Raw genomic sequence first — 25225 nt, 5'->3', positions numbered from 1 at the left:
ACAAAAAGAGGTAAAGGGGAAAATATCATAAATCTTGCTGTCAAAGTCTACCTCCTCAATTTGGGATGATTCGTTGTCTAAAGGAGGGAGCGAGGGAAGGAAGGAAGGGAAGGAAGGAAGGGAAGGAAGAAAGAATGTAAAGTATAATAAAGTTATTAAAAATAAAATTAATTATTAAGAAAAAATTAAAAAACAAGGACAGATAGAACCCTAGGACAAATGGTGGAAGCAAAGCTATACAGACAAAAATCTCACACAGAAACATACACACTCACAAAAAGAGGAAAAGGGGAAAAATAAATCTTGCTCTCGAAGTCCACCTCCTCGATTTGGGATGATGCGTTGTCTATTCATGTATTCCACAGATGCAGGTACATCAAGTTGATTGTGGAGCTTTAATCCGCTGCTTCTGAGGCTGCTGGGAGAGATTTCCCTTTCTCTTCTTTGTTCTCACAGCTCCCAGGGGCTCAGCTTTGGATTTGGCCCCGCCTCTGCGTGTAGGTCGCTGGAGGGCGTCTGTTTTTTGCTCAGACAGGACGGGATTAAACGAGCGGCTGATTCGGGGGCTCTGGCTCACTCAGGCCAGGGGGAGGGAGGAGTGTGGGGCGAGCCTGCGGCGGCAGAGGCTGACGTGATGTTGCACCAGCCTGAGGCGCGCCGTGTGTTCTCCCGGGGGCGTTGTCCCTGGATCCCAGGAACCTGGCAGTGGCGGGCTGCACAGGCTCCCCGGAAGTGGGGTGTGGATAGTGACTTGTGCTCACACACAGGCTTCTTGGTGGCGGCAGCAGCAGCCTTAGCGTCTCCTGCCCATCTCTAGGGTCCGCACTTTTAGCCGCGGCTCGCGCCCATCTCTGGAGTTCCTTTAAGCAGTGCTCTTAAACCCCTGTCCTCGCACACCAGGAAACAAAGGAGGTAAGAAAAAGTCTCTTGCCTCTTCGGCAGCTCCAGACCTTTTCCTGGACTCCCTCCCGGCTAGCCGTGGTGCACTAACCCCCTGCAGGCTGTGTTCACGCCGCCAACCCCAGTCCTCTCCCTGCGCTCCGACCGAAGCCCGAGCCTCAGCTTGCAGCCCCGCCCACCCTGGTGGGTGAGCAGACAAGCCTCTCGGGCTGGTGAGTGCCAGTCAGCACCAATCCTCTGTGCGGGAATCTCCCCGTTTTGCCCTCCACACCCCTGTTGCTGTGCTCTCCTCTGCGGCACCGAAGCTCCCCGCTCTGCCTCCCTTAGTCTCCGCCCGCGAAGGGCCTTCCTAGTTTGTGGAAACCTTTCCTCCTTCACAGCTCCCTCCCACTGGTGCAGGTCCCGTCCCTATTCTTTTGTCTCTGTTTTTTCTTTTTTTCTTTTACCCTACCCAGGTACGTGGGGAGTTTCTTGCCTTTTTGGAGGTCTGAGGTCTTCTGCCAGCATTCAGTAGGTGTTCTGTAGGAGTTGCTCCACGTGTAGATGTATTTCTTGTGTATCTGTGGGGAGGAAGGTGATCTCCGCGTCTTACTCTTCCGCCATCTTCCCCTCCGCCCCGAGAATAATTTTAATAACTTAAATAGGAGACTTTGCAACCTAAGTGTCCATCGACAGATGAATGGATAAAGAAGATGTGGCACATATATACAATGGAATATTACTCAGCCATAAAAAGAAACGAAATTGAGTTATTTGTAGTGGGGTGGATGGACCTAGAGTCTCTCATACAGAGTGAAGTAAGTCAGAAAGAGAAAAACAAATACTGTACGCTAACACAGATATATGGAATCTAAAAAAAATGGTTCTGATGAACCTAGGGACAGGACAGGAATAAACACACAGAAGGAGAGAATGGACTTGAGGGCATGGGGAGGGGAAAGGGGTAAGCTGGGATGAAGTGAGAGAGTAGCATTGACATATATACACTATGCAATGTAAAATAGCTAGCTAGTGGGAAGCAGGTGCATTAAACAGGGAGATCAGCTCAGTGCCTTGTGACCACCTAGAGGGGTGGGATAGGGAAGGTGGGAGGGAGACGGAAGAGGGAAGAGATATGGGGATATAAGTATAGGTATAGCTGATTCACTTCGTTATACAGAAGAAACTAACACAACATTATAAAGCAATTATACTCCAATAAAGATTTAAAAAAAAGAAAACTAGGAGGCTTTGGGTTTCTGATCTTGCCATAAGCATGGGGCACAGCACTAAAAGGTTCTTAATTAAAAGTACTGGAGTGGAAATTTTGTTAATTGTTAGGTAGAAGCTAGAACAAGAGAGAACAAATAATTTGTTCCAAACCACCAGAGAAAAAATGTAGGGAATACAAGATGTGATCTAGCATTTTTTCAGAGAGCAGCATGATAACCGAATATTCCTAAGATGGAAAACGAAGGTGGGGGACTATTTTACTAACCTGGTTTGCTGTTCTCTACTGGATGTTTGTTTTTCAGGAATTGTTATTTTTATTCCTAGTTTACACCATTATTCAGCTGCAGGTATAGCTTCTGCCTTTTATGATAAGGCCCAATCTTGAGCATCATGGCTGAGTAAATATGAAAAGCATTCTCTAAGAAAGCCAAACAAATTCCATAAACTTTGTTTAAACACTTTCCAAGAGATTGTAAATAGGGAAGAGAATGTGAAGGCTGTTTTTCCAAATAACTTTGTGTTTCTGATCATAGAAAACGTTGTGTTTCTGATCATCACAAAACTGAGCTAGGTTGCCCTAAATAGGGCATCATTATAACAGCAATAGTAAGAAGTTGGTGTATGTTTGCTGAGTGCAGACACTGCATTAACATTTCAGAGACATTAGCTCATTTAATCTGCACATCAGCCTTGTCAGAGAAGTGGAATTATCCCCATCTTATGGATGAGGAAGGCGTAGCATAGAGAGGTTAAATAATGCCCAGTCACAGTTAGAAGGTAACAGCAGATGGGATTGAAACACAGGTCCTCCTGCTTTAAAGCCTGAACTCCTGGCTTCTACTCAGTACCATCATGTGGGGAGTCACACCTGCCTCTCACCATCACCAGAGCATTGCCTCCCTGGGCAGATAGAAAGCATACACTGGGTCCTGGACAGCACATCACAGGATGAGTTTCTTGTCTACTCTGGTTCATGTATTTTGTTCACAGATAGAAAGAGCACATAAAAATAACAGCTAAGAGGGAAAACAGGCTACTGTTTGAGCAGCTACTGTGTATTAGTGGTTCTGAGGTCAGGCCATAGGTCCAAGTCCTGGTCTACCACTTAGTAGATCTGCAGTCTTGAGTCAGTTGACCTCTCTGTACCTGGCCTCACATCCAGGTAACCGGAATAATGCTAGTATATATCCTTTAGGATTACTGTGAGAATGAGTAAGATTGGAGCAGTGCTGTACCCGGGAACAGTCCATAATTGGTTGCCATGATTAAGCAGGAGCTAGGAACTGGAAATCTGGCAGTGACCAGGATGTCCAGAGCTCTGCCCTCGAATTGTGGAGTCTGGAAAAGGTTACAGGCAAGACCTCAAATCATTAGGATATTGTGTGATAAGCACAGTCATAAAGAAAGTACTGAAAGGCACAGGAGTCCCTCAGAGGGACACCTGTCCTAGACATGGGAGTCAAGAGTGTGTGGAATATAGAAGACCACAGACTGAAAATTTATAAGATGTTGTTTACCAAGAACTGCCCTACAGGAAGGAAAAGGAAGGTTGTTTAACAACGTGGCCCAGGGGGCAGAGATAAGATGGCAGAGTAGAAGAATGTGCGCTCACCTCTTCTTATGAAAACACAAAAATCACAACTAACTATTGAACAACCATCAACAAAAAAAATCACTGGAACCCACCAAAAAAGATACCCCACATCCAAAGACAAAGAAGACGCCACAGTGGGATGGTAGGAGGGGAGCAGTAACGATAAAATCAAATCCCATACCCACCATATGGGTGACCCCCAAACTAGAAAATAATTACATTGCAGAGGTTCTCCCATGGGAGTGAAAGTTCTGAGCCCCAGCCTGGGGTTCTGGAAATGGGAAGAGGAGCCCCCAGAGCATCTGGTTTTGAAGGGGTTTGATTTCAGGACTTCCAAAGGACCGGGGGAAACAGAAACTTCACTCTTGGAGGGCATACACAAGTTCTCGTGCACACCAGGAACCAGGGGAAAAAGCAGTGACCTCATAAGAGAACCAGACCTACCTGCTGGTCCTGGAGGATTTCCTGTGTAGACAGGGGCAGCTGTGGCTCACTGCAGTGGCAGACACTGGCACTGGTAGTCCTGAGGACTACTCATTAGCGTGAGCCCTCCTGGAGGCCACCATTTTCTCACCAAGACCTGGCCCCACCCAACAGCCTTGTAATGCCTCAGGCCAAACAACCAATAGAGCAGGAACACAGCCCCAGCCATCAGCAAACAGGCTGCTGAAAGTCTTGCTGAGCACACAGCTGTGTGCTAAACACACCCCCTGACACAGCCCTGCCCACCAGCTGTACAAGACCCAGCTCCATCCATCAGTGGGCAGGAACCAGTCCCTACCACCAGGAAGCCTGCACAAGCCTCTTAGGCCAGCCTCATCCACCAGGAGGCAGACAGCAGAAGGAGAATTGGAACCCTGCAGCCTGCAGAATGGAAACCACAATCACAAAAACATTACACAGGATGAGATGCCAGAGGAATACGTCCCAGACAAAGGAACAAGAAGAAACCCAACTAAATGAAGTGGAGATAGGCAATCTACCCAAAATAGAATTCAGAGTAATGATAGTAAAGATGATCCAAGATCTCAGAAAAAGAATGGAGGCACACACCGAGAAGATACAAGAATGTTCAACAAAGATCTAGAAGAACTAAAGAACAAACAAAAAGAGGTGAGCAATACAATAACAGAACTCAAAAATATACTAGACGGAATCAATAGCAGAATAAATGAGGCAGAAGAACAGATAAGTGAACTGGAAGACAACATGGCGGAAATGACTGCCATGGAATAGAATGAAAAGAAATGAGGGCAGTCTAAGAGGCCTCTGGGACGAAATTAAACACACCAACATTCACATTATAAGGATCCCAGATGGAGAAGAGAGAAAGGACCTGAAAAGATATTTGAAGAGATAATAGCTGAAAACTTCTCTAACATGGGAAAGGAAACAGACACCCAAGTCCAGGAAGTGTGGAGAGTCCCAGGCAGGATAAAGCCAAGGAGGAACATGCCAAGACACATAGTAATCAAACTGACAAGAGTTAAAGACAAAGTATTGAAAGCAACAAGGGAAAAGCAACAAATAACATAGAAGGGATTTGCCATAAGGTTATCATCTGATTTTTCAGCAGAAACTCTACAGGCCAGAAGGGAGTGGCATGATATATTTAAACTGATGAAAAGGAAGAACCTACAACCAAGAATACTCTACCCAGCAGAGCTCTCATTAAGATTAAATGGAGAAATCAGATATACAGACAAGCAGAAGCTAAGAGAATTCAGCATCACCAGACCAGCTTTGCAACAAATGCTAAAGGAACTTCTCTAGGCAGAAAAAAATAAAAGGCCACAAGTAGAAACAAGAAAATTATGAATGGAAAAGCTCACTGGTAAAGGTAGGAAATCCTCCGCACACAAATATGATATCAAAAACAGCAATCGTGAGAAGTGTACAAATGCAGGACACTGGAAATGCATTTGAAATTAAAAGAATCTTATTTATATATAAGCTGTATTTGAAATTAAAAACACTCTTGTTTATAGACTGCCATCATGGTAACCGCAAACCAAAAATCTACAATAGATACATGAAAACGAAAAAGGAATCCATACACAGTACTAAAGTTAGTCATCAAATCACAAGAGTACAAAAGAGGAAGAGGAGAAAAAAGACCTACAAAAACAAATTCAAAGCAATTAACAAAATGGCAGTAGGAACATACATATCAATAATTACCTTAAACATAAACAGATTAAATGCTTCAACCAAAAGACATAGACAGGCTGAATGGATACAAAAAACAAGACCCGTATATATGCTGTCTACAAGAGAACCACTTCTGATCTAGGGACATATACAGACTGAAAGTGAGGGAACGGAAAAAGGTATTCCATGCAAATGGAAACCAAAGAAAGCTATAGTGGCAACATTCATATCAGATAAAATAGACTTTAAAATAAAGACTGTTACAAGATGCAAAGAAGGACACTACATAATGATCAAGGGATCGATCCAAGAAGAAGATATAACACCTGTAAATATACATGCACCCAACATAGGAGCACATCAATATATAAGGCAAACACTAATAGCCATAAAAGGAGAAATTGACAGTAACACAATAATAGTGGGGGACTTTAACACCCCACTTTCACCAATGGACAGATCATCCAGACAGAAAATAAGGAAACACAGGCCTTAAATGACACATTAGACCAGATGGACTAAATTGATATTTATAGAGCATTCCATCCAAAAGCAGCAGAATACACATTCTTTTCAAGTGCACATGGAACATTCTCCAGGAATGACACATGCTGGACCACAAAGTGAGCCTCGGTAAATTTAAGAAAATTGAAATCATATCAAGCATCTTTTCTGACCATGACACTATGAGATTAGAAATCATCTAAAAGAAAAAAAAAAAAACCACACAAACACATGGAGCTTAAACAATATGCTACTAAACAGACAATGGATCACTAAAGAAATCAAAGAGGAAATCAAAAAACACCTGGAGACAAATGAAAATGAAAGCACCACAACCCAAAACCTATGGGATGCAGCAAAAGCAGTTCTAAGAGGGAAGTTCATAGCAATACACTCTTGCCTCAGGAAACAAGAAAAGTCTCAAATAACCGAACCTCATACCTAAAGCGAGTAGAGAAAGAAAAACAAACAAAACCCAAAGTTAGTAGAATGAAAGAAATAAAGATCAGAGCAGAAATAAACGAAATAGAGATGATGTAAACAATAGAAAAGAGCAGTGAAACTAAAAGCTGGTTCTTGGAGAAGATAAACAAAACCGATAAACTTTTTTAGACAAACTCATCAAGAAAAAAAGGGAGAGGGCCCAAATCAGTAAAATTAGAAATGAAAATGGAGAAGTTACAGCCAACACCACGGAAACACAAGGATCATAAGAGACTACTATAAGCAACTATACGCCAACCAAATGGACAACCTAGAAGAAATGGACAAATTCTTAGAAAAGTATACTCTCCCAAGACTGAACCAGGAAGAAGTAGAAAATATGAACAGACCAAATTACCAGTGCTGAAATTGAATCGGTCATTTAGAAACTTACAACAAGCAAAATTCCAGGACCAGATGGCTTCACAGGTGAATTCTACAAAACAATTTAGGGAAGAGTTAACACCTATCCTTCTGAAACTATTCCAAAAAATTGCAGAGGAAGGAACACTCCCAAAGTCATTCTCTGAGGCCACCATCACCCTGATACAGAACCAGACAAAGATATCACACACAAAGAAAGAAAATTGTAGACCAATATCACTCATCAACTTAGATGCAAAAATCCTCAACAAAATACTAGCAGACCCACTCCAACAATATACTAAAAGGATCATACAACAATGATCAAGTGGGATTTATCCCAGGGGTGCAAGGATTTTTCAGTATCTGCAAATCAATCAGTGTGATGAACCACATCAACAAATTGGAGAATAAAAACCACATGATGATATCAATATATGCGGAAAAAACTTTTGATAAAATTCAACATCCATTTCAGATAAAAACTCTTTAGAGAGTGGGCACAGAAGGAACATACCTCAACAAAATAAAGGTGATATGTGACAAAGCTACAGCTAACATACCCAGTGGTGAAAGCTGAAAGCATTTCCTCTAAGATCATGAAAAAGACAGGGATGCCCACGATGTCCATTCTTGCCACTTTTATTCAACATAGTTTTGGCACTCATAGCCATGGCAATCAGAGAAAAAAAAAAATAGAAGGAATCCAAATTGGAAAAGAAGAAGTAAAACTGTCACTGTTTGCAAATGACATGATGCTGTACATGGAAAATCCTGAAGATGCTACCAGAAAACTACTAGAAGTCATCAGTGAATTTGGTGAAGTTGCTGGATACAAAATTAGAACACAGAAATCTGTTGCATTTCTGTACACTAACGATGAAAGATCAGAAAGAGAAATTACAGAAACAATCCCATGTACCATCACAACAAAAAATAAAATACCTAGGAATAAACTTACCTAGGAAGCAAAAGACCTTTACTCAAAACTGTAAGACTCTGATGAAAGAAAACAAAGATGACACAAACAGATGGAAAAATATACCGTGTTCTTGGATTGGAAGAATCAATATTGTGAAAATGACTATACTACCCAAGGCAATCTACAGATTCAGTGCAATCCCTAGCAAATGACCAATGGCATTTTTCACAGAATTAGAACAAAAAATTTTTAATTGTATGGAAACACAAAAGACCCCGAAAACCAAAGCAATCTTGATAAAGAAAAACGGAGCTCAAGGATTCAGGCTCCCTGACTTCAGACTATACTACAAAGCTACAGTCCTCAGAACTGTGTGGTACTGGCACAAAAACAAATATAGATCAATGGAAGAGGATAGAAAGCCCAGAAATAATCCCACGCACCTATGGTCAATGTATGACAAAGAAGACAAAACTATACAATGGAGGAAAGACAGTCTCTTCAATAAATGGTGTTGGGAAAACTGGAGAGCTGCATGTATAATAATGAAATTAGAACATTCTTTAACACGATACCCAAAAATAAACTCAAAATGGATTAAAGACCTAAATGTAAGACCTGATAGTATAAAAGTCTTAGAGGAAAACATAGGTAGAACACTCTTTGACATAAATCGCAGCAATATCTTTTTTGACCCATCTCCTAGAGTAATGAAAATAAAAACAAAAATAAACAAACAGGACCTAATTAAACTCAAAAGCTTTTGCACAGCAAAGGAAACCATAAACAAAATGATAAGACAACCCACAGAATGGAAAAAAATATTTGCAAACAATGTGACCCTCAAGGGATTAATCCCCCAAAGTTACAAACAGCTCACGTCCTTCGACAGATGAATGGATAAAGAAGATGTGGTACATATATACAATGGAATAGTACTCACCCATTAAAAAGAATGAAATAATGCCATATTCAGCAACATGGATGGACCTGGAGATTATCACACTGAGTGAAGTAAGTCAGAGAAAGACAAATATCATATGATATCACTTATGTGAAGAATCTAAAAAATAATAATAATACAAACAAACGTATTTCCAAAACAGAAACAGATTCACAGACTTAGAAAACAAACTTATGGTCACCAAAGGGGAAAGGTGAGAGAGAGGGAAAAAATTGGGAGTTTGGGATTGACATATACACACTATTATATTTAAAATAGATAACCAACAAGGACCTACTGTATAGCATAGGGAACTCTGCTCAATATTCTGTAATAACCTAAATGGGAAAAGAACTTGAAAAAGAATATATACATATATATGTATAACTGAATCACTCTGCCATACACCTGAAACTAACATAACATTGTTAATCAACTATACTCCAATAGAAAATAAAAATTCAAAAATAAATTTCAGAAGACTGAAATCATATGAACTATATTCTCTGACCATGATATAATCAATCTAGTAGTCATGAATAAGATAAAAACAGCATCTGTGTGTGTGTATGTATATATATATATATATACGTATATATATATATATATACATATATATATATATATACATATATATATACACATATATATATATATATATATATATATATACACACACTTTTTTTTTTTTTTTTGATGGTACGTGGGCCTCTCACTGTTGTGGCCTCTCCCGTTGCAGAGCACAGGCTCAGCAGCCATGGCTCACGGGCCCAGCCGCTCCGCGGCATGTGGGATCCCCCCGGACCGGGGCACGAACCCGTGTCCCCTGCATCAGCAGGCAGACTCTCAACCACTGTGCAACCAGGGAAGCCCTGTGTATATTTTAATAAAATATAAAGAAAAAGCAATGAATAAAAATAATCATAAGGAAAACAAAGAAAAACATAGCCTAAACTCCAGCTTATTACCACAGCAGTGTCCTTCTTCTTACAAAGTTTATGCAGAGATGAGACCTCCCGAGAATTACCAGTGGTCGGGAAGAGAAGGGAGGCTCCTGACACCCAGCGAGAAGGGAGGAGACTAGGAGGTGTTCAGGGTGGGAGTGGGGTGAGGAGAGAGCTTCAGCGACTTAAAGGCTATTCAAAAAGCAGTCACCGTGTTTTTCCTGTAAAGTATTGAGATTTATCATTTTGTTGGGACTTTAGCTTTTTCTAACTACCAGTATTGGATACTTTTTTGGGGAAGGACCGGTGTTGTCATTAAAGGACAACTTCCAGGCAAAGTGCCATCCACGTGAGCCCTGAACGATGAGTGGGAGTTTGCCAGGCCCAGGGGTAGACTAGGGGTGGGGTGAGCCGGGATAGAGAATTCTCGGCAGAGGTCACTCATGGCACGTGCCAGAGGGCAGTGCACCTAAGTGCCTCCATAGAGCACAGGTGGCCCACGGAGACAGGGGTCAGGCTCCTGCGGATCATGTCTAACTGTGCTGTTTGTCAGCTGTTAATCAATCTTGTGAGCACTTGGTACGTAGCACAGCCAGTCTCTAGGGGCAGGACAGAAATAAAGACGCAGATGTAGAGAACAGACTTGAGGACACGGGGAGGGGGAAGGGTAAGTAAGCTGGGGTTAAATGATGTTCCAAAGCTCACAGTGAGCGCTTCTGCTCCAGACCTTAGGAATGCGGGATAGATGATAGATTGTGTGAAGCCGAAGGTCAAGAGTCGTTGGCACCACTATAGTATTTACTGCAGGGCCCCCCTAGGGGTCTTCTGGATTGGCTCTGGTCTAAATGAGCATGAGTCTTCACCAGATGGACTGGCTGGACATCTCCTGTCCCTTATGAGACCAAGGAGGAGTTGTGTTGTTGACTTGAGGAGGAAAACTAAAAATCGAAGGAGATTTGTGACGTTTGTTAAAATAACCACTACATTAATTGAACACGTGAAGTAAATGTATCCACGCTTAGGGCTTTGTGTGTTTCACATACATGATTTACATCCAGTGTTCAGATGAGGAAAGGGAAGCTCAGGGAGGGCGAGTTACCCACCTAGTCCTGTTTTGCAGGAAGGCCATGGGATAAACTGCCCCCCTGTGTTGACTACGGAGATGATCTTTAAGAGGACAAAAACATTAGCGTGGTTTGTCAAATTTTGCTTTTAAAAGGCATGTCTGTCCAACTTGTAGGTGGAAAGCGAGACCAACGTCCTGCAGGACGGCTCCCTCATCGACCTGTGCGGGGCCACCCTGCTCTGGAGGACAGCAGATGGCCTCTTTCACACCCCAACCCAGAAGCACATTGAAGCCCTGCGGCAGGAGATCAACGCTGCCCGGCCACAGTGTCCCGTGGGGCTCAACACCTTGGCCTTCCCCAGCATCAACAGGAAAGAGGTGGTGGAGGAGAAGCAGCCCTGGGCGTACCTCAGCTGTGGCCACGTGCACGGCTACCACAACTGGGGCCATCGGAGCGACACGGAGGCCAACGAGAGGGAGTGTCCCATGTGCAGGACTGTGGGCCCCTACGTGCCGCTCTGGCTCGGCTGCGAGGCGGGCTTTTATGTAGACGCGGGACCACCCACTCATGCGTTCACCCCTTGTGGACATGTGTGCTCAGAGAAGTCTGCGAAATATTGGTCTCAGATCCCGCTGCCTCACGGGACTCACGCATTTCATGCTGCCTGCCCTTTCTGTGCCACGCAGCTGCTTGGGGAACAGAACTGCATCAAATTGATTTTCCAAGGTCCAGTTGACTGATGCCCTTTACAGCCATCGACGACGACTTTATTAACAAGTTACTGTGAAGATTTTGCCACTAACTCTAGATTTTACCTTTTTATAATACCGTTCATTAAGGGGAAGGGGGGGTCCTGAGGCTGGGAAAAAAGAAGGGCGTGGTGATGAAACATGCCAGGCATCGACGATAACAGTGGTGTGTTGCGTGCTCAAAACAGCAGCATCCTCATTGAAGTCCGCTTAATTAAACCATAATATCTTTGTAACAATTGGATTTAAAATGCCATACTTTTGTTTTAACCTTGGGGTTTTTAAAACAAGTTTTCTTTGTTAAATTTGGACAGGACTTTAAATCCCATTTTAAAACCGTAGAAGAAATTTACTCAAAAGTTGTTGGCTCTTAACTGCAAACCGGTGCTGTGTGGTATAGGTGTTAGACATGCCGTATCTGGAAATACTTGATACAGGTTAGAATCTGACCAGATACCAAAGGGGCAGCTCTATAAGATGATGTTGGGGGACAGGAGACCTTAGGCACAGGTGATTGTTTTGAAATCTGGGGCTTTTCTCTGATTTTTCTTTTGAGGGGAGGGAATATTCATATGTTGTCATGTTTTTTTTTTTTAAACTTCAGTGTAATTTAATTACTTTATACACACATCCATCAAATACCTTGGCATTTCAAACAAAGTTTCCCATAACTTTTTAGTCTGCCTTTTGTTATTTTTGGTCTGACATGGTCTATCCCTGATTCTCATGGTGCATAGCCAGAACTGTTTGGTTGATTAAAATGTAGCTGCTCTTAAAAATTCATTAACTGAGAGTGATTATTGCAGCAGAAAACATGGCCCAGGTAATATAATGTCAAGTTTACTTGCTCACTGAATAATTTAAGAGTGATTGAAAATAAGATTTTACTTTTTAAAACTACTCGTTGGAATTTCCTAAAAGTTTTTCTTAAGAAAGCCAAAATTCCATGAACTTAAAAAGCAACATATTATAACAATACAGTCAGTTTTGTTCACCCTCTTTCTGCCATCTGTCACCTTCCCTTGCAGCTTACAGAGCCCTATAAGTTTTGAAAATGTTTGCAAATCAAACTAAATTTAAATGTGATCATTAGATATACACAACACCAAGTGGTACATCTGCAGAGAGCATTTGAAATTACTGATTTCAAGAGAGCAAATGAGTGTTTACTGAGGAATAATTAAATCAGAATTTCATATGAGCTCCACCAGCCCTCTCTGTTAGTTTCATTTCATTTTGAATAATACTTCTCGGATGTTCATTCTCTGTGCTCAGTACCAGTGTATCACTGTTCCCGTGATGTAAAGATCCTTTAGGACATGCGACTACCAGAGCTGGCTGGGATGAAATAGATTCCTGCCACATGGAGCAAGTATGTTTAAATTAATATCCTCTTAAATTGACCATTGCAGATTCATGCTGCATTTTTTTAACCTTTGTAAAGATATATGATTCTAATCTACTGCATTCCTGTTTGTTTGAATTGGTTTTTCCATGGTTTGCCTACTAGCAAATATTTTGCCTATTTTCAATTGTCCTAACCCATTTTGAAAGCCCTTTTCCTTAACGTGATAAGATCTATTAGTCTTGATTGCTGCTGCTTAAATTGACTTAATATATAAAAATTTCATCCTCTCAGTTTTCAAATAGCTTTTCACTGGAGATTATTGTTTATGAGGTGTTTTTGTTTTGGTGATTTTTAAGTGCTGTGAAAATCCAACCACAGTGCTCTCATTGATAGCTTACTCAATTCTGTATAGCTTGCTTGACCTGCAGACAGAGAATGAAAGAGGACAATGAAATTGCCCAGAATATATCCAATGCCTTTTGGTGTAGCCGGAGTCTCCCATGATTAGCTTTTACTGATGGAATATGTCTTTTCAGTCTGTGCCGCCTTAGGCTCCACAAAATGATACAGGAAGCACACGGTCCCTTTTCTTGCGATGTGGTTTGAAAGTGGTTTGAGGAGTCTTGATAACCCTAAAAAGCATCTTGTAAGGTAAATAAATAGTCTTGCATCTAGAAAGACTGGATTTTACCTATCAGAAACTTTTTTTTTTTTCCCAGAAAGTTACCATCTGATATAACTTTCTATTTCAAGGACTATAGTAGTTCAAGGTCTGGTAGTTCCACATGCAACATATACCCCAAAATAGTTATCTTCCAACCTGAGAAGTTTGACTTTTTAGTAAATTTGGGTAGAAATTCCAAGCTCTTGGAAGGGGCAACAGTGACCCCCGCGCCTCTGTTAGCACCACACCTTTTCCTTTGACTTCCAAGTGACGTCCCCTCTCCCCTGTCTAAAGAACCACAGCAAGGTGGCCCGTTTGCAGAAGGAAGCCAGGCTCATCTTGGCCACTGCTAGTAAGATCTGCTAACTTTGGTTAATGAGACGTTTTTTCCTCTGGAAAAAATGAGAATAAAGAACTCTAGCTCAGAGTACAGTAATACAGTTCAGAAAAGGTAACTTCTCAGAGGTTATGTCTGTTTTTATGTCTTGCTTGACATACATTCAAGGGCAGATTCCACTCCGCAGGTGTACACATAGGAAATTGCAGACCAGTTATCCTGATCTCAGCCTGACTGAAATGCCTTTTGTGACTAGGTTTCCAGGAGAGCTCCAATGATGTATTCCCATAGGTTTTTTTTCCAGTTGTTTACGCCAGTTTATTACCAAAAAAAAAAAAAAAAAAAAGATTTAGAGTGAATGGGATACAACTCTGAATATTTTTCTAGTCTGGAATTGTTTTTATTATTACTAATCGGTGCTGCCAGGTCATGCATGCTGCAACACAACATTTCCCTTATTTGGTTTCGCTTTTTGCAAGAAGGGCTACAGTTCACACTGCAGAGTAAGTATTAAGCTTTCTGGGGTTTTTTCCCTAACTGTAGCCCAAAAGAATTAAAATCTTTTAATATAAATAGAGAGCATATTTATCATTCCTCGATAGTTAATTATAGAGTTTGGTACCTTTGTGCCTCAGGGAAGCCACGTGACATAACTGGTGATAGAATTTCAGGGTTAGGGTTTAAAGAAAGGAGAAAGCCATTGGAAAAATGATGGGCTCCTTTAAGGAGACGAATGAATCTGGATGCAGAAATATGCCAGGAATTGGCATACATGATTGTAGTAGAATTTATTTCCAGTAGCAGTAGGGAAATTATTTTAAGTTATTACATCTACTATATTAGCAAAGTTGAGGAGAACTCTTTTCTTCATAAAGCTTCCATGCTTTATTTTTGCTTACATAAAAAAAAAAAAAAAAAATTCAAACCCCTGTCATTTGGGAGCTCAGTATTGTTATTTGGGCACTTTTTGAGAGTTTAAAAAGGAGCATGTTTTCTCTTTCTTAATTTAAGTCTCACATAGATTATAAAAGTGTTACCTGCAGTTCTATGATTTTGATCAACTTTTCTTTTTAAAGCCATTCTGTTCTTTGGATTTGCATGAAAGGATATATGATCACAACATTGTCAATGCTGGCTAAAAAACTTATCTTCATGCAATCCTGCCTTGTAACAGTGGAATTTCTAATAGACAAACCACAGAACCTTGATTTTAAGCTGGATCTAGCGCTGTTCTTTTGGCTGTAGCTCTTACAACCCCAGAGTTTAACCTTCATAGGCTGAGGGTATGAAGTTCCTCCTTTAATGCTAGAAGGAGAGCACAGCTCTGTCATCATTTCTTTATGACCCAGTCGAAGACCAATGAGACAACTCCAGGATCTTTTTAAAAGAATGTAAGCATTACTGAATCAGTAAAACAGAAGAAGGTTCAGTATTTCTTCTTAGTAAAACTAATATCCTCTCAAGTTTTCACCCTCATGCAGAATCCCTAGAGAAGGATAAGGAAAAGCAAGTATTTTTCCAGTTCTACTTAACTGTTTCTAAACAAAAATAAACTCGTTGAAAGGGAAGTTGTTTCTTTTTAGCTGAGATGACATATTGTTTCTCTGTTTTAAATAGTCTAGAAGCTAAGAGGTTGGTCATATTTACCATGTATAGTGTTATGAGCAGTTAAATTTTATGGATATATTTGTAAAACTGTTCTTTTATATTTCATGTCAAATTGAAAAGTTTATTTCTTCACTGTTATATCTGTGGAAATACAAGCCATTTTACAGGAAAAATCTTCAGAAACTATTAAACGGATCTCAGTATGTTTGTGAGTCGTTGTCTTCATCAGGACATTAGATAGGAAGTGGACGTAAAAGTAGACTTGACTTTTGCATTTTTCAAACTTATAATTCGATCTCAGACAGTTGAGCTGATCATTGTTTTATATTCTGCACAATACCTATTTAAACCAAGATTCTGAAAAATCTCAATTTTTTCTTTTTTTGTTTGTTTGCGGTACGCAGGCCTGTCACTGTTGTGGCCTCTCCCGTTGCGGAGCACAGGCTCCGGACGCGCAGGCTCAGCGGCCATGGCTCACGGGCCCAGCCGCTCCGCGGCATGTGGGATCTTCCCGGACCGGGGCACGAACCCGTGTCCCCTGCATTGGTAGGCGGACTCTCAACCACTGCGCCACCAGGGAAGCCCTCAATTTTTTTATCTGAAAAATCCCATTGGTGTTTATATTTGTGACATTACATCACTGTCAAATAAATCTCACTTCTAGGAGAATTTAACCTGGCTTGTAGAATTAATGGATTTTCTGCATGGCCATTATAGTCATATTGCTACCTTTGTGACAATCTTCATTCACTTTTAACAACATAGCATTATATGTAAGCCTCCAAGCCTTAAACTAGTATGTCTTTCATAAAAAAAGGTATTTGACAGTTTTTTTCTCATCACATTGATATTTAAGGAGTCTTAGTATTGTTGAGGGAAATAGATTTTTCATCCCCCCCCCAAAATATACATTTATATAGGCTTTTATTTCAGGATTAAGTATTCTAACACTTTAACAAATACAAGATGCCATGATTTGTAAGATGCGTTATTATAGAAAAACATAGCCAGTTACAATTGTGGGATGCACTCGGTTTTACAAGGGTGCCCAAACTATTCAGTGGGGAAAGAAGAGTACTCAACAAATGGAGCTGGGATAACTAGATATCCACATGCAAAAGAATGAAGTTACACCCCTACCTGACACAATATACAAAAATTAACTCAAAATGGACAGAGAGCAAAAACTATAGAACAGAGTAAAACCTTTGTGACCTTGGATTAGTCAGTGATTTCTTAAACACCAAAAAACACAAACGTAAGAAAGAAGATAAACTGGACTTCAAAATTAAAATATTTTGTGCATCAAAAGACACTCTCAAAAGTAAAAAAAAAAAAAAAAGGTAAAAAGACAACCCATACAATGGGAGAAGATATTTGGAGATCATATAACTAATAAGGCAATTGTATCCAGAATACATGGAGAACTCATAACTCATCAAGAAAAGGACAGGTAACCCAGTTAAAAAATGGTCAAAAGATTTGAATACTTTTCCAAAGAAGACACACAAATGACCAATAAGCACATAAAGATTCCCAACATCATTAGGCATCACAGAAATGCAAGTTAAAAACCACAGAATACCACTTTATACCCACTGTGATAGCTAAAATCAAAAAGACAGTAACAAGTGTTGAGAATGTGTTGAAAAACTGGAACCCTCATACACTGTTGGTAGAACCGTAAAACGGTGCAACCACTTTGGAGCAGCAGTTTACAACTCCTCAAAATATAAAATATACAGTTACCACATGAGCCAGCATTTTCACTCCCAGCTATATACCAAAGAGGGTTGTGAAACTGAGCTTTTAGTTTGTAGCAAATAGGCTTCATTCAGCCTGCCCTGAGTTCCAAAGGGCAGATTCAAACAGCTGCAAATCAGGAAAGGGAGAGAATGCAGAAACAAAGGAGAAGCAGTCAAGAAACAAAAGTGTAGCAACAGGGCAGGATCCTGGTTCCTCCTCAAGGACTATAAGTACCAATATATCTTTGACTTCTGCAGGAACTAAGGCCCCAGCCAGATGGAGGATGGTAACTTCAGGCTGAGTGCAAGGTTCCTGGAGCACCACCCTGTTACCTTACCACTAACCAATCAGAAGAAAGTCACACACCCTGCAGCCCTCATCCCAAATTTTGCCTATAAAAACATGTCCCTGAAAACCATCAGGGAATTCAGGTTTTTCTGAGCATGAGCCACCGTTCTTGCTCGACCCTGCAATAAACCTTTCTCTGCTCCAAACTCCAACGTTTTGGTTTGTTTGTACTCACTGTGCATCGGGCACACGAACCTGCGGTAACAGCAGTAATGGTTGCACAACTCTGAATGTGCTAAAAGCAGCTGAGTTTTATACGTTGAAGGGGTGACTTTTATGGTATGTGAATTATATGTCAAAACTAATTTTTAAAAGATACATACTAAATTCAGAGATGTTAGATTATGAAAAATGTGATTCCTAGAATTGAACTACAGTACCATACAGCAAAGGAAACTGTAAACAAAACGTAAAGACAACCTACAGACTAGGAGAAAATATTTACAAATGATGCGACTGAAAAGGGATTAATTTCCAAAATATACAAACAGCTCATACAACTCAACAACAAAAAACAAACAACCTAACTGAAAAATGGGCAGAAGACCTAAATAGACATTTCTCCAAAGAAGACATACAGATGGCCAACAGGCACATGAAAAGATGTTCAACATCACTAATTATCAGAGAACTACAAATGAAAACTATGATGAAATACCACCTCACATGGGTCAAAATGGCCATAATTTTAAAATCTACAAATAAATGCTGGAGAGGGTGTAGAGAAAAGGGAACCTTCCTACACTGTTGGTGGGGATGTAGATTGGTGCAGCCACTATGGAGAACAGTATGGAGGTTCCTCAAGAAAACTAAAAATAGAGTTGCCATATGACCCAGCAATCCCACTCCTGGGCATACACCCAGACAAAACTACAATTCGAAAAGATACATGCACCCCCATGTTCATAGCAGCACTATTTACAATAGCCAAGACATGGAAACAACCTAAATGTCCATTGACAGATGAATGGATAAAGAAGACATAGTACATATATACAATGGAATATGGCTCAGCCATATCTGAAAAAAAGAACACCATTTGCAGCAACATGGATGGACCTAGAGATTATCATAGTAAGTGAAGTAAGTCAGAAAGAGAAAGACAAATATATGATATCACTCATATGTAGAATCTAAAATATGACACAAATGAACTTATCTACGAAACAAAACAGACTCACAGACATAGAGAACAAACTTGTGGTTGTCAAGGGGGAGGGGATGGGGGAGGGATGGACTGGGAATTTGAGATTAGCAGACGCAAACTATTATATATAGAATAGATAAACAAGAAGGTCCTACTGTATAGCACAGGGAACTATATTCAATATCCTGTGATAAACCATAATGGAAAAGAATATGAAAAAGAATGTGTGTATATATATATCTGAATCACTTTGCTGTACAGCAGTAATTAATACAACACTGTAAGTCAACTATACCTCACTAAAATAAAATGAAAAATACAGTACTATACATTTTCTTAGTCACTGAGATAAAAATCAGGATCCTCAAATTTTTGCCTACCTTGAGATGTTTTCCAAAGTCTTACAACATAGGTCATTTCTTTCAATCACACTTCCCCTTGTCATTAGATAAAGAGAACATACACATAAGCGTACTAAAAAGATTACAAGACAGCATCATATTCTTAAGGATGGTCTATTTTTGCTATGAGGATGAAAAAATAGAATACACTTTCTGAAAGCATAGAATGCTATTTTAAAGAATAGAATGCTATTATAAGATCTCAAAATCTACTTGCTTTAAAAAGTATTTTTGAAAACAAAAACTTTTATAACCAAAATAAAAGCCAGTAGAAGTCCATTGTAAAAAACTTAAAACCTGGTAAGTAAGAAATTCATAATCCCACCACCCAGAGAGAAACACTTAACATTTGGAGGTTTATCTTTTCCAAACTTAAATGAGTTTTTAACCATGACTTCAATTTCATTCGGGTCTTACTTTTAGTTATTTAATTACAAGGACTTTATAATGTAAATTAGGAAATGTGGCTTTGGGAACAGAGGGACAAATGACGACTTGTATATCTGTAGTGGGTTTCTCAGTAAACAGCTGCAGAAGCAAGTTTTCTCTCCCAGAGACACAAAATGTGCCCAAGGGTGGCAAAATGAGACCACAGTGGTTATGGCTGCCAAAGCTGTAAGCCTAAGAAAATTATGTTCAACCTGTTGTGGCCCCTTGAATGCCCACTGCCAATTGTGGGACATGTGTTGGAATGCCCAAAGGGACTATGCTTAAGCATTGCTTCCTTCTTTTATCTTCTAAACAGGCTCTAGTTGAATATCAAGGCTATTCTTATTAAGGAAGTATAATGGACATTTTTGCCTAATTCCAGGTTCAAACTTGAGCTAACATCGGAGTGCCCTGAGGTGTTTGCTTATAATGCAGATTCCTTAGTCACATCAACAGAGGCTGATGTTCTAGTTCTAGGTCTCTCCAGGAATTTACACTTGATGGACAACCTAGATGACTCTGCAGGTGATCCATGTTCCACGCTTTGAGAAATCCTTCAACTAAAGGATTGTATTGATTGTATGCCTCTGTGGGACAAGTAACTAATTCCACATTGTGCTCATTGGTTTTGGTTCTCCCAACATAGTTCCCTTGGAACTTGAGGTATATGGCCCCACATGGAGATGGGAATGGATGGCCTAACCACTCACGTGTTCTGTCTGCCCTGTGATTCTAGCTTCCATCTTCTCTTCTGTGACTAGACCTGACTCGACTGCATCTTTTCTAATCTTCCATTCCCTATCCTTCAGGGTTGATTTCTTTAGTACATACCTTTAACCACTTCCACCTTACAGGGAAAAAATATCTCCAAAAATTCTCAAATTAGTTTGAGGAAGTTCAGGGTTAAAGATGAAATTTATACATAATTCTGGGAACTTGCTGAGTTCTCAAAATTGTTATTTAACATGATGGAAACTTGCTATAGATCAGTAAACTGGGTATCATCGCAGCACAGTTCACAGATTTGGGGTTCCTATTATATAGTTATATATTTCTGAGAAAACTTGGAAGGGAACATTTTTTAATCCCAGGGTTTGATTTCTGCATACATTCTGGAAATGTTCTGCTATTTAGATCCATTGGGTTAAATGGATGGGCAGGTATTTCCTTATCTTTAAAACAGAGTGGTAATAATGCTTCAATTCCTTAGAGATGTGAAGGTAACATAGGAACTATGGTACATAATTGCTCAATAAACAATAGTGGTTTATATAGTGTTCCCTTGCAAGTGAAACTAAGCAGGACCCTGTGGGGCCCTCCCAGGTACAAATACTTTCCATGTCCTCTCTTTCTTTTTTGTAGGGACTAGGCTTCATTCAGCCTCCTTGACCTTCCCTGAGTTCTAAAAGGCAGATTCAAACAGTTGCTAATCAGGGAAGTGAGAGAATGCAGAATCAAAGGAGTGACAATCAAGAAACAATAATACATGGATGCAACTAGAGATCATCATAGTAAGTGAAGTAAGTCAGAAAGAGAAAGACAAATACCATATGATATCACTTATATGTAGAATCTAAAATGACACAAATGAACTTATCCATGAAACAAAAACAGATTCACAGAGAACAGACTTGTGGTTGCCAAGTGGGAGGGTGGTGGGGAAGGGATGGATTGGGAGTTTGCAATTAGCAGACGCAAACTATTGCAGGTAGAATGGATAAACAACAAGGTCCTACTGTATGGCACAGGGAACTATATTCAATATCCTGGGATAAACCATAATGGAAAATAATATGAAACAGAATTTATATAATATATATATATGTATAACTGAATCACTTTGCTGTACAGCAGAAATTAACACAATATTGTAAATCAACTATACTTCAATAAAATAAAATAAAATTTTTGGCCATGCCCCGTGGCAGGCATGTGGGATCTTAGTTCCCCAACCAGGGATCAAACCCACACCCCCTGCATTGGAAGCACAGAGTCTTAACAACTGGACGGCCAGGGAAGTCCTAAATTAAAAAAAGTTTTTTTAAAAAGGAACAATAGTGCAGCGATGGGGCAGCGTCCTGGTTCCTCCTCAAAAGCTATACATAACAACATCTTTGAGTTCTTCTGTAGGAACTAAGGCCCCCCACCCAGGTGGAGGATGATAACTTCAGGCTGAGCACAAGATTCCTTGACCACCACCCAGTTACCTCACCACCAACCAATCAGAGGAAAGTCTGCACACAGTGAAAGATAACAAAGACTCTGATCCCCTCCCTAAATGGTTAATGGCAATTAACTTCCCTTTTCTCCTTTTAAGACTCTGATGGTCAAACAGAATCTTTGGAGCTGGTTTTTGGACACAAGTCCAGCTTCTCCCCAGGGTGCCAACCTCCTGAATAAAGCAACCTTTCCTTTCCAACCAACACTTGTTTCTCAAGTACTGGCTTTCCAGCAGTGAGCAGCCAAACCTGAGTTTGGTAATATAAGATACTTCCCAAAGTGTCATCTTTAGAACTTAAGTCTCAGAAAATGTTCTGCAACAGAAAATGTTCTGCAAAAGAAGGCCTTATAGGAGAGACGGGGAAGATGGCGGAAGAGTAAGACACGGAGATCACCTTCCTCCCCACAGATACATCAGAAATACATCTACACGCGGAACAGCTCCTATAAAACACCCACTGAACGCTGGCACAAGACCTCAGACCTCCCAAAAGGCAAGAACCCCCCCCCCCCACGTACCTGGGTAGACAAAAGAAAAAAGAAAACAGAGACAAAAGAATAGGGATGGGACCTGCACCAGTGGGAGGGAGCTGTGAGGGAGGAAAGATTTCCACACACTAGAAGCCCCTTCGCGGGCGGAGACTGCGGGTGGTGGAGGGGGAAGCTTCAGAGCTGCGGGGGAGAGCACAGCAACAGGGGTGCGGAGGGCAAAGCGGAGAGATTCCCGCACAGAGGATCGGTGCCGACCAGCACTCACCAGCCCGAGAGGCTTGTCTGCTCACCCGCCGGGGCGGGCAGGGCTGGGAGCTGAGGCTCAGGCTTCAGTCGGATCCCAGGGAGAGGACTGGGGTTGGCGGCGTGAACACACTCTGCAGGGGGTTAGTGCGCCACGGCTAGCCGGGAGGGAGTCCGGGGATAAGTCTGCACCTACCGAAGAGGCAAAAGACTTTTTCTTCCCTTTTTGCTTCCTAGTGCGCAAAGAGAGGGGATTAAGAGCGCTGCTTAAAGGAGCTCCAGAGACAGGCGCGAGCCGGGCTAACAGTACAGACCCCAGAGACAGGCATGAGACAGTAAGGCTGCTGCTGCCGCCACCAAGAAGCCTGTGTGCGAGCACAGGTCACAATCCACACCCCCCTTCCGGGGAGCCTGTGCACCCCGCCACTGCCAGGGTCCCGTGATTCAGGGAGAACTCCCCCGGGAGAACGCACGGCACGCCTCAGGCTGCTGCAACGTCACGCGGGCCTCTGCCGCCACAGGCTCGCCCCGCACTCCGTGCCCCTCCCTCCCCCCACCCCCCGGCCTGAGTGAGCCAGAGCCCCCGAATCAACTGCTCCTTTTACCCCGTCCTGTCTGAGCGAAGAACACACGCACTCTGGTGACCTACACGCAGAGACGGGGCCAAATCCAAAGCTGAGCCCCGGGAGCTGTGCGAACAAAGAAGAGAAAGGGAAATCTCTCCCGGCAGCCTCAGAAGCAGCAGATTAAAGCTCCACAATCAACTTGATGTACCCTGCATCTGTGGAATACCTGAATAGACAACGAATCATCCCAAATAGAGGAGGGGGACTTTGAGAGCAAGATTTATTATTTTTTCCACTTTTCCACTTTTTGTGAGTGTGTATGTGTATGCTTCTGTGTGAGATTCTGTCTGTATAGCTTTGCTTTCACCATTTGTCCTAGGGTTCTATCCGTCCGTTTTTTGTTTTTATTCTTTACTTTTTAAAAAAATTTTTTTCTTCATAATTATTTTTTATTTTAATAACTTTATTTTATCTTACTTTATTTTATTTTCTTTTATCCTCTTCCTTCATTTCTTTCTTTCATCCTTCCTTCCTTCCTTCCTACTTTTTCTCCCTTTTATTCTGAGCCGTGTGGATGAAATGCTCTTGGTGCTGCAGCCAGGAGTCAGTGCTGTGCCTCTGAGGTGGGACAGCCAACTTCAGGACACTGGTCAACAAGAGACCTCCCAGCTCCACGTAATATCAAACGGCGAAAATCTCCCAGAGATCTCCATCTCAACACCAGCACCCAGCTTCACTCAACGACCAGCAAGCTACAGTGCTAGACACCCTATACCAAACAACTAGCAAGACAGGAACACAACCCCACCCATTAGCACAGAGGCTGCCTAAAATCATAATAAGTCCACAGACACCCCAAAACACACCACCAGACCTGGACCTGCCCACCAGAAAGACAAGATCCAGCCTCATCCACCAGAACACAGGCACTAGTCCCCTCCACCAGGAAGCCTACACAACCCACTGAACCAACCTTAGCCACTGGGGACAGACACCAAAAACAACGGGAACTACGACCCTGCAGCCTGCAAAAAGGAGACCCCAAACACAGTAAGATAAGCAAAATGAGAAGACACAGCAGATGAAGGAGCAAGATAAAAAAAACCCAGACCTAAAAAATGAAGAGGAAATAGGTAATTTTGGAAATAGAATAGAGAAAATGCAAGAAACATTTAACAAGGACCTAGAAGAACTAAAGATGAAACGAGCAATGATGAACAATACAATAAATGAAATTAAAAATACTCTAGAAGGGATCAATAGCAGAATAAATGAGGCAGAAGAACGGATAAGTGACCTGGAAGGTAAAATAGTGGAAATAACTACTGCAGAGCAGAATAAAGAAAAAAGAATGAAAAGAACTGAGGACAGTCTCAGAGACCTCTGGGACAACATTAAACAAACCAACATTTGAATTATAGGGGTCCCAGAAGAAGAAGACCCAAAGAAAGGGACTGAGAAAATATTTGAAGAGATTATTGTTGAAAACTTCCCTAATATGGGAAAGGAAATAGTTAATCAAGTCCAGGAAGCACAGAGAATCCCATACAGGATAAATTCAAGGAGAAACACGCCAAGACACATATTAATCAAATTGTCAAAAATTAAATACAAAGAAAACATATTAAAACCAGCAAGGGAAAAACAACAAATAACATACAAGGGAATCCCCATAAGGTTAACAGCAGATCTTTCAGCAGAAATTCTGCAAGCCAGAAAGGACTGGCAGGACATACTTAAAGTGATGAAGGAGAAAAACCTACAACCAAGATTACTCTATCCAGCAAGGATCTCATTCAGATTTGATGGAGAAATTAAAACCTTTACAGATAAGCAAAAGCTGA

The 25225-nt window shown here is 41.1% G+C and overlaps 1 protein-coding gene across 1 annotated transcript in view; it reads left to right on the top strand.

The window, feature by feature from the left end:
- PELI2 (pellino E3 ubiquitin protein ligase family member 2) overlaps positions 1 to 13480 on the top strand; it is a 206532-nt gene extending 193052 nt beyond the window's left edge. The window contains exon 6 of the mRNA XM_082844304.1: positions 11257 to 13480. Coding sequence (XP_082700430.1) covers positions 11257 to 11823 — 567 coding nt within the window. The 3' untranslated portion in view covers positions 11824 to 13480. The remainder of the gene's footprint in view (positions 1 to 11256) is intronic.
- The last annotated feature ends 11745 nt before the right edge of the window (positions 13481 to 25225 follow it).

Source organism: Leucopleurus acutus (assembly GCF_964270905.1).
Source record: "Leucopleurus acutus genome assembly, chromosome: 1".
Classification (NCBI taxonomy): domain Eukaryota; kingdom Metazoa; phylum Chordata; class Mammalia; order Artiodactyla; family Delphinidae; genus Leucopleurus; species Leucopleurus acutus.
The sequence above is the reverse complement of the archived record's forward strand: the minus strand, read 5'-3'. Positions and strand labels throughout refer to the sequence as shown.